Source organism: Suncus etruscus, chromosome 8, assembly GCF_024139225.1.
Source record: "Suncus etruscus isolate mSunEtr1 chromosome 8, mSunEtr1.pri.cur, whole genome shotgun sequence".
NCBI lineage: Eukaryota > Metazoa > Chordata > Mammalia > Eulipotyphla > Soricidae > Suncus > Suncus etruscus.
This window is the reverse complement of record NC_064855.1, coordinates 42,655,866-42,665,911: the sequence shown is the minus strand read 5'-3', so window position 1 is coordinate 42,665,911 and position 10,046 is coordinate 42,655,866. Positions and strand designations below refer to the sequence as shown.

The window sequence follows — 10,046 nt, the reverse complement described above, 5'->3', positions numbered from 1 at the left end:
GGGTGTTTGCCTTGCATGCAGCTGATCTAGGACTGAAGGTGGTTCCAATCCCGGCATCCTATATGGTCCCCCATGCCTGCCAGGAGCGATTTCTGAGCACAGAGCCAGGAATAACCCCTAAGCACCGCTGGGTGTTGCCAAAAAAACAATAAAAAAATAAAAAGAAGGGGGCCCGGCGGTGGCGCTAAAGGTAAGGTGCCTGCCTTACCTGCGCTAGCCTAGGACGGACCGCGGCTCGATCCCCCCCGGCGTCCCATATGGTCCCCCAAGCCAGGAGCGACTTCTGAGCGCATAGCCAGGAGTAACCCCTGAGCGTCACCGGGTGTGGCCCAAAAACCAAAAAAATAAATAAAAAGAAAAGAAAAACCCCATCTTTTATCACTACATGTTTTTTGTAGGGTACCTGTGTTACAGCAACTAATCAAAACACGTTAGAGTTATATATAATTTAAAGTTTGTAAAGTGCTTTGAAAATGGAAAGTGTTAGGCGAGTATTCAAATTTATATGAAAAGCTCTGATATATAATTATTTTATTTAATAATTGGCTCTCTAAAAGGCATAATATTTTACAACTAAACATTTCTGATCTTGAATCATTAGAGTGAAATGCTAGGGAGCAAGTTAGAGATACTGACCAAATTATTTTTTTGCTTATAGAAATGTGATTCATATATATTCTTTTTAACCCTTTCATTGATCAGCTTGCTTTCCTTCAGGTGTCTACAGATTTTATACAAAGCTTCCTTTCACATGGATATTGTTATTCCGCTTGCCCTTCCCTCAGTTTTTCTCTTTAACCATCCTTTCTGGACTTTTGGATAATCCCGTGAGATCTTAACTAGACTCAGGAAAACATGCTTCATGACCTGTGACAATTATCTTAAGAGCACTGTAGTTATGAGTGCTACGGATAGTCATGAGTGGGTTCATTTCCTACATATACTGGTCTTAATTACTTTGGTTTACTGTATCTTTCAATACTTCAATGTCTACTAACAAAACTCACTTTCATTTTTGTATAGGCCTTGGTTACAAAGTTTTTGAACTGTTTTAAAACATATTTATTATTCCCACACATCTCTAAAGACAACTTTTGGAAAGAGGCAAGAAGTTTTTGTTATTTTCCCATAATATTCCTAAAGTTTCCTTACATAGACATTCATTCTGAAATCTCCTATCTTAGATTAATATCTAGCTTTGCCCCATAGCTCCTCATCCTTGCTCTCACTAAATTTATTTACTGTGTTTCTGCTCTCTTGAGATGCACAGTTTTAGACGAGGAAAACAAGAAAAAAAATATTCTAAAGCAAATGGTGCAATCAGACTGTCAGGAGACAATGGCTGGGAATAACCAGCCTGCAAGGCTTAAGTTTATTTACAGTAAGTCAGTCCATAGCTAGTTAAACACATTTACCTCTTTTTTACATCAGGAAAAGTTTTAAAATACTTTTTAATTAATATTTAAAAAGTCGATAGCACAGCGGCATTTGCCTTGCAAGCAGCCGATCCAGGACCAAAGGTGGTTGGTTCAAATCCCGGTGTCCCATATGGTCCCCCGTGCCTGCCAGGAGCTATTTCTGAGCAGACAGCCAGGAATAAACCCCTGAGCACTGCCGGGTGTGGCCCAAAAACCAAAAAAAAAAAAAAAAAAAAAAAAAAAAAAAAAATTAAAAAAGTCACAGCATCAATCAAATAGTCTTAAACCAAAGCACTATATGTGACGGTGAAAGTACGTTAGCCTGATTGCTTGTACTATGTGGTATGTCTGCGCAATAAAGGGAGTATAACACTGTATGTCAAGTGGTTAGTATATGCTCTCCTCTCCTGCACTTAGGCTTCAGCTCCAGGCGACATTCACTCCAAAAGATGCAAACATTTCCTCCCATCTTTTGGGAGGGGAGGGTGTCTTACGGTATGAAAAATAAAGTAGATTTGCAATCACACACAGTTCATTTCCTGTATTGGAAAATTTAAATCAAGCTCTTTTTTGTTAGACACTAATGAATAGTATTAACAAATGGTTAACAATGGGCTGCCACTACCCATCAATCTGTTAATGCCATTCCATTTTCTTATCTCATGTGACTCAAAAATCCTTCAGTTCACTTTAAAGTCTTGATTTTCATAACTTTACTTTCTAGACTTCCTACTATTTCACTGGTTGCCTATTTTTTTCTTTTGGAGGTAGAGCTTGGCTCACACTTGGATGTGCTCAAGGATCATTAAACCATGTGATGATAGGGATCAAAACTAGGTGGCTGCTGGTAAGGCAAGAACAATACTCACTGTTCTATCACTTCAGCCTTCAAACCTTCTCTAACCTTTAAACATGAAGCTAGCACAGGGTATGGCTTTTTTTTTAATTTGCAATATCTTTATGGCAAAAAGTCACACTACAACTACATTTTAAGTGGACCTTCTCTGCCTCCCAAATTATCCATCATTAACTTTCTCCCCATTCAGTAATTTGGACTCCTGTAGGAGTCTCCTTATATTTCACATTCACTACCAATTTTATATCAAATCAGCATAAAATATATTTCAAATACTTTTTTTTATTCATTACTAGCTTTATTGCCCTTCTAGGATACTTGCAGATGAAGTATTTTTATGCTTCTACTCTAGTCTCTCAATAATTCATTTTCCTAAAGTGTAAACCAAAGTATTCTAATGTCATGTGCATTTATACTTAAAACCCAAATCCCTGGGGCTGGAGAGTTAGCACAAAGATTAAGGTGCTTACAGCATGCAATCAGGTGGGACCTACAAACAAACAAGGGGAAAAGCTTTTAATTGCCCAGCATTTCTTCCCAATGAATCCTTGTGACAGGGCCTTCTTTTTCTTGCTTTCCATCTCTCTGGAACCTAGATCTTCATATATCTTCAGTTTTTCAAGCCATTAGTTTGCCTTCAGGACTAATGTGCATCCTATTAGAATCAGAATATTATTTTTTTCTCCTTGCACAGCAAACCCTTTTCCTTTAATCATTGGTAGATGTTTGTCAACTGGCATATATATATATATATATATATATATATATATATATATGCATATTTCATATTTCCTAATCTTCCCTCCAACCCTCAGTTAAAACAAAATCATGGGGCCCAGAGATAGCACAGCATGCGGCCAACCCAGGACCAGCAATGGTTAGATTCCAGGCAAGCTTGCCAGGGGCAATTTCTGAGTACAGAGCCCAGGAGTAACCCTCGAGCATTGGGTATGGCCCCAAAACAAAACTAAACAAAAAAGATAAAATCATTCTCATTGCTCTCAGGTTTCAGCTAAGCACTTAAGATGTGATTCAATAGCATTTCCTTTTTGGGAAGGATGCCACCTACAAAGTGCTCAGTGGGTTTGGGGATTTTTTCCCAGCCAACTTGCTCAAGTCTTCCCGGTAAATACTGCTGGAGGACCCCAGTAATGCTCAGGAGACTCCAGAGTCAGTTCTGGCAGTGGCACTGGGTTACCAAACCAGTCAGCAATGCTTGGGGACCATTTACATGCAAGGCATGAGCTTTAAAAACTCAGGTATTATCCCTCCAGTCCAGATACAATTGTATCTTATTCGTTTACTCCAGAAAACCATTTTATCTAAATGGATTTCCCTTTCCCCCACTGCCCTTACTTCCTCATACTGCTGCTTCTTTTAAGCACCATGAACTATATTTAGATACCTACCTAAAACCTAAAATGTTATCTAGCCATTTGTGTCATATTAGGTTTCTTGACCTAATTAGGTAATTTCTGAGTAAATAATTTATTAGTGTCCTGGTATTTATCCTATAAATGCTACCACTAAGAAAGAGCCTGTTAACACCTTACACTCATCTAAAACCAGAATCCTCTTAATGTTTTCAACCCCTCACCCTTGCCCAATTTAATAGCAAAAGATGCAATTCTCTCCATAAACTACCAAAAATTTACTGAGAAAACAAAGCAGCCCTCACTTGTCACCAACCAGTCTACATGGGGGAACCACACTCAATTGTCTTTCTTCCTCTTCACATCACAGCCACAATGAAAACATATTTCTTTTAATGTCCTGACCAAAAAGCCAATGTAGGCCTCTGGTTTTCTCTTAACTTTTTCACTTACAATCCTGGCCCTGTTGAACACCAAAAAAGGAAATCAAGCCTTGAAAATACACAACCTTGCAGATCAAGGAGCAGAAACTACTCATATTAATTTAAATGAAAGAGGTAATTTATTAGAATACAAGGTTCTTGTAGGGATTCCAAAAGCTGCAATGGATTAAAGGACAGTTGTGCACCTCTCTCAGAAGGTAATGACATGATCACAAACTTGTGTTTTTCGAGCTCTCGAAGAAAATATCAGTCCTTCCACTATGACTAGAACGTGGATTCATTTCTGTTTGCTTTTTGATTCTTATATTCCTTTATGCTGGCTTCAAACTTGTCAAGCACGTGCTGGCAGACATTCATAAGCTCATTCAGGCCTCTCTGAAATGGTTCAACAGCCGGAAGAGCCCCTCGAGTCTGAATGCGTAAATTAATTTTGCTTTCTGAAGGATGGGTTGTAGTGTAACCACAAAACTCCACTTCTGGGTTCTTCATGATCATGTAACGCAGTGAATTTCCTAGGGTATGGTCCTCTTCGTGCAATACAAATGTCACACACTGTCTATCTGTTCCAGCGGCCTGGACCATTTCCAGGGCTGTCTTCCTCTCGCCTTCAGCCATTGAGGTCTTCAATCCAGATATTTTTCTACACACATATTTTTTGTAAAAGTGAGATCAAACTAAATACTGGTTTTTAACTAGCTTTTCAAAAATTCATTATATAACAGTTTCAGCCATTATTAACTAATGTGCTCCAATTACAATAAAACTAGTCTTAAAAAAACAAAAACCCTTCTGTTCCTGCTTCCGAATCAATCACCAACTACTTTATTTACTGACTCCAGCTTCTCTCTACTTGACAGTCCCCAGAGCTGGGGAATAGCGGGGAATTCCCTTAAGACACACACATATATATGCACATGGAAGTTAATATAAATATGCAAATGTATACGCATATATAATTTTTCGTAGTCCTAGAAAAGGGGTAATGGGACTAGCAAGTGGCTAGAGCCTGGCTAGGGGAAATGAGATTACTCTCCTTATAAAAAAGTGGCCCCGTATTAACCTCGTGCTGGCCCCACTATGGCTTCCATGCGCAATAAAACTACATGTACTGGAAGGGTTGAGCAGTCCAGTAGGCTGGAGAGAGAGACTCAGCGCTCGCTGCGGGGATCCAGGCCTCTCAACACAGTTCCGGCTCCCGAGGTGTTTTTCACGTTACTTTCAGCCCGCGGGTGGGAACTATGGGACCGAACTCTGGCCTCCCCACTTGCCTTTCCTTCTTCGGCCGCAGCGCACAGCGCGTCTCCCTCCGAACACATCCTTCCAACCGCGGGAAGTTCCCTCTTCTCTCCCTAAGCTTCCCATCTCCCGGATCCCAACAGGCTCTCGCGGTCCGCTTAGGCCGCGGAGGCCGAGACCCGCCCGGCCGCTCTCCCTCGCCTCCCTCCGCCCTCCAGCCCGGCCGGCCGTTACCTCTCCAGTTCCTGGTCGTCTTCCATCACGAGAGACGACGCTTCCGGGACTCAAGAGGTGTCAGCGGCGCCGAGGCTCGGCTCCATAACGAGCAACGTGCGCGAGCGAAGCAGGAAGGAAGCGCGGACTGAAGGCGGGGCGGGGCGGGGCGGACGGAAGGAGGGAGGAGGAGCCGCGGCGGCGCGGCCGAGGGCTCGGCCAGGGGCGGGGCCACCGGGAGAACCCGCCCCTCCCGCACGAAGCTCCGCCCCCGGCACGAGGGAGGCCGGACGCCCCGAGCGCTTCCGCGGCGCGTCGGTTTAGCCTGGGGCCGAGAGGGGCTCGGGTCACCGGGCGTCCGAGGCGGCGGACGACGACCACCTGTGGCACACGAACTTGGCGGGCTGGCCGAGGGGGCGGGGCCTTACTGTGTGCCCCGAAATCACCTTCCTTCCCTGGGTCACAGTCGCACCTGGTTCTGATCTTACTGTTGCGAGTGCGAGTGCGGCGGGGGCCTTTCCATTCATCCAAGCTTTAACTTCATCTTGGCAAGTGCGGAGTCGAAGGGTGCAGGTGACACGCGGTCACGGGGCATCTTGCAGCCGCACGTTTCCGGAGGGGCCAAGGATGGATCCCGGCTCGTGTTTGCCAAGAAACACGCCCTCATTTTACTTAGCCGGCCAGGCCTTCCTTCTTTCCTTCTCAGGATCTTTTCTAGCCCAGGGATGCCTCCTCCCTCGCTCGAGGGCGTCCTTAGCTTTCGGGGCTCCACGTCAGTCGCCTGACAAGAAGAAGAGCCCCACCGAGCTCACGTTCGACGCCAGCACTAGTGGGGACGATCTTTTCCCCACCCGGGCCGGCTCTCGGCTTCCCCTGTCCCCTCCCCATTGGGCGTTCGAAGCTCAGGCCCTTCCACCACTTTTCCGGATCTCCAGCTCCCTGGGCCGGCGCTCCTTAACCCATCCCAGGGGTCCGGCGCTCCACCCACACGCCCTCTTCTCCTCAGGTACCCCACCCCACTTCCCCAGGGCTTCTGGGCCCCCAGGCTCCACTCTCCGCGTGGCGGCCGCGCAAGGGCAGGGGGAGAAAGCGGAGCGGCGGCGAGAACGGGGGCAGCGCGTGGGGGAAGGGAGGCGGCAAGGTGTGTGTGGGTCGGGGGCCCCGCGAGCGGCTCACTCTAACCGGGGCGCCTGGGCCCGCCAGGTCCGCCCGCCCCGGGCCTCCTGATAGGCGGAGCGGCTCTGCGGCCCGCCCTTCCCCGCCCGGCGCTCCCGCCGATTGGCCCGGACACTTGCCGGTTGGCCCGCCGGGCCGGCGCTCGGCCCTGGAAGCAGCAGGGGCGGTTGCGGAGCGAGGTCTTGGCCGGACTGGACTTCTGGCCAGGAAGGCGGCGGCGGCGGCCGGCGGCGGCACCGCAGGCCGCCTCGCTCGCTTCCCGCTCCCGGTGCGGACAGCCGGGCGGCTGGCGCGGGCCTTGGGGCGCCGGGAGGCGGGCGGAGCGCGCGGCCGGGCAGCCGCGCTTTGTGGGTGAGTAACTTTGCCTGGCTCGTCTCGCTCGGCGGCCCCCGGAGCCGCCTCAGGTGAGGGCGTTCGCGGTGGGCGTGGGCAGCGCCTCCCTCTCCGTCCCGGGACCGCGGGGATCGTGGACCCCCGGGCACCGACCGGCCCCGTCCCAGAAGCCGGCGCGAGCGAGCAGCTGCCCCGCGCCGGGTGCCCGCCGCCGGGCTGGCTGGCGCCTGGGCGAGCCGCGCGGCCCCGGCCGTTAGCGCCGTGGTTCCGGCCACTCGTAGCCGGCCGGCCGGGCCGAGCGAGGGAAGGAGGGCCATTCTCCCGGGCTGTGTTCGAGGCTCCCCTGGAACTCACTGGCCGTGTCCTCTCGGAGCTTCTTCCCCTGGGAAGGGATGGGGCCAGATGGTCCGTCTCAACCTGCGACCCACAACTTTTTGTCCCCCACCGGAGATATTTGGCATCGACCTGTGCGCGTCAAGCAACCCCCTTTGTCTGTCTTCTTTAAAGCTCAGTGCCAACTTTTCGACTTCTTAATCTCGTGTTTCCGTGTCCTTCGGCTGGTGTTTCAAAGGTTTGCAGCCGGGCGATCGCGCGTCTCTGCCAGGAACTGAGGGACGCGTCTGCCTGGCTTCACTGGAGAGGCTTTTCTGTTTGAACTCCCAAGGAGGCAGAAACGAAGTGAAAGGGAGCTTAGTTGCTAGTGGAACAGAAATAAACGCTTGAGAAAAGTCGAGTTCATTGGAACTGCCTTCGCTTAAACATTTCACAGTCTTCCAGCTGCAATGCTTATTTGAAAATTGGCCGCCGTCCCAGGACACATTTTGAATTTTTCTCCGGCTTGTACCGGGATGCACACTGGAGATGAACTTGGCTTTGAGTTGATCTACTTGACTTGGATAGATTTCAGTCTCATCTTGGCTCCCTTTGGGACATGAACTTTGATATCTTTAGGATCTGTTAAAACTTTGGTGAACCAGGAAAACAAGCCTTGGTGAACTTGTGCTGTGGACCTCTCTAAGGCCCACGTGTGTTTCTTCCCATAGGCATAAATCTACACCACGTTGAGTAATACCACTTTTAATTGGGTTCACAGTGTATGATAACTAATTCAGTGTCTCGTTCCTTCCTTTTTATCTTCGGGTTAGACATTCCTCATTATTTAGTCATTTAGCAAATCATAGAGCACCTACTTGCATGCTTGGCATTGATGGCAGGGTCAGCTTTTGCCCCAATTTTGCGTATATTCTCTTTTGGAAACTCAGCCTTGTCTCAGTTCCACTAGCTCTCTGAAAGTAATTTGAACAAAATGCTGTGAGAACTTAAAAGAAGGAGCAGTGCAGCAGACTTAGAGTTTGTTGGAGGAAGGTCTCACATAGGCGCTTACTCTGAGTATTCCTATGAGATTTTGCCAGGTTGGGGGTGGGGGCTAACTAACCCACAGGGCTTGGCAAATAGATCTGCATACATTCTAACTGATGGGCACGGTGTCTGTGTCTGGGTGGGATAAGTAGCTGTGTAGCTCTAGTTTTTGAGTTGACTTGGACAGAAATATGAAGGATTTTTGCATGACAAAATAAGAAATTTGAACTGTATCCAGTTAGTAATGCAGAGCTGTTAATTTTAAGCAGGGGAATGTCTTGATAGCATTTGCATTCCAGAAAGATATTTGCAGCACTTTGGGAGATGTAGGGGTCCAGATGGTAAGTAGAAAGACAGAGTAGGATTTGTATGCTACTGGGAGGGGGGGAGTGCTCAGGACTTCTCTGTTTACACTGTCTGAATTAGGTTTCCTTATTTCACAGGGTTTGGAGGTAAAACTTGGAAAAACATGAATTTTAGAATAATGCTTGATTCACAGTAAAGGTTGAGCAAATGCTAATTACTCTGCATGAAAGCAGTGGAAGTAAAGATGATATGAAATTTAGGAAGTATAATTGGTTCAAAAGGGTAAGTGACTAGTTTGATTAGTGAGATTGATGTTTTCTGGGTTTGTTGACGTCAAGCATTGGAGTGGACTATTGCTACACCAGCTATGGTATCAGAACAGGGGTTCAGTTCCATCCCTTACCCCTTAGACTTATTCTCCTGAGTTTTGGTTTCCTAACATTTAGGAAATAATCATAGTGCCTGCCTAGCTGGACTTGAGGATCAAATGAAATTACGCATGCAGTGCTCTTGGCAGAGTACCTAGCACATTACAAGTGCTCAATAAATATTAGTTGTTCCTTTAGTGATGATGACATTAATGAGCTAGTACAAGGTTGGAAGATATGAAAGGGAGCAGTTAAAAATTGACAAAAGGAGGGGGGCAGGGAAGATAATTAGTTTGGGATCAACCCAACTAGGTACTAATGAGTGGTTGAGATAGATGTCTGTGGTGCACCTGTTGGATTTAGTTATGTCCTGCAAGAGCTAGGAAAGAAAGGAGTTCACTTCAAGCCTTGTGGGTGTGTAAGCTTTATGCTGGTTTGGAGAAAGGGGAGTTGGAGAAGAACTTTTCACTATCAGCAGTGCCAAGAGAATTAATGTTGTGTTTTAGGCATTTATATCCTTAAAATGTATTTTGGCTACAATCACAGGGAAACTCCAGACTTGTATAATCTAATTGGCTCTGTGTCCCTTCTCATCTTCATCTCTGGTGCTCCCTTTCCCCAAATTGAAATACTTTGCATTTTTTAATTCAGAGTCATTTTACTTGTCTTTGCTTAAAGCAAAAGTTTATGTTCTAGGCCCACCTTCCTGTCAAACCCACCAATGTTTCTAGAATAGTGGCCTTCAGCCATGGGTTCACAGAATGGTAATGACCTGCATGCAGATGTAGAAAGGTTGAAAACCTCTCTGGTGTACTGCCTTAGTTATGGTGGTCTGTGGACCTGTGTACAGGACAGTTATTCATCCAGAGGTGTAAAAAGGTGGCGGAATGCTGTTGTAGAATAGCCTAAAGTCTCATTTCATGAATACCACCACTCTACTTAAAAAAAAAATCAATGTATCTTTA

The 10,046-nt window shown here is 46.8% G+C and overlaps 1 protein-coding gene across 1 annotated transcript; it reads right to left on the bottom strand.

Moving 5' to 3' along the window:
* Nucleotides 1-4,186: 4,186 nt before the first annotated feature.
* Nucleotides 4,187-5,682, bottom strand: LOC126015714 (DNA-directed RNA polymerases I and III subunit RPAC2). The gene is made up of 2 exons (XM_049778332.1): nt 5,561-5,682; nt 4,187-4,730 (listed from the first exon to the last, which is right to left on the bottom strand). Exons 1-2 carry the CDS (start codon nt 5,584-5,586, stop codon nt 4,355-4,357), a joined length of 402 nt encoding a protein of 133 aa, XP_049634289.1. The 5' UTR covers nt 5,587-5,682; the 3' UTR covers nt 4,187-4,354.
* Between the last annotated feature and the right edge of the window lie 4,364 nt (nt 5,683-10,046).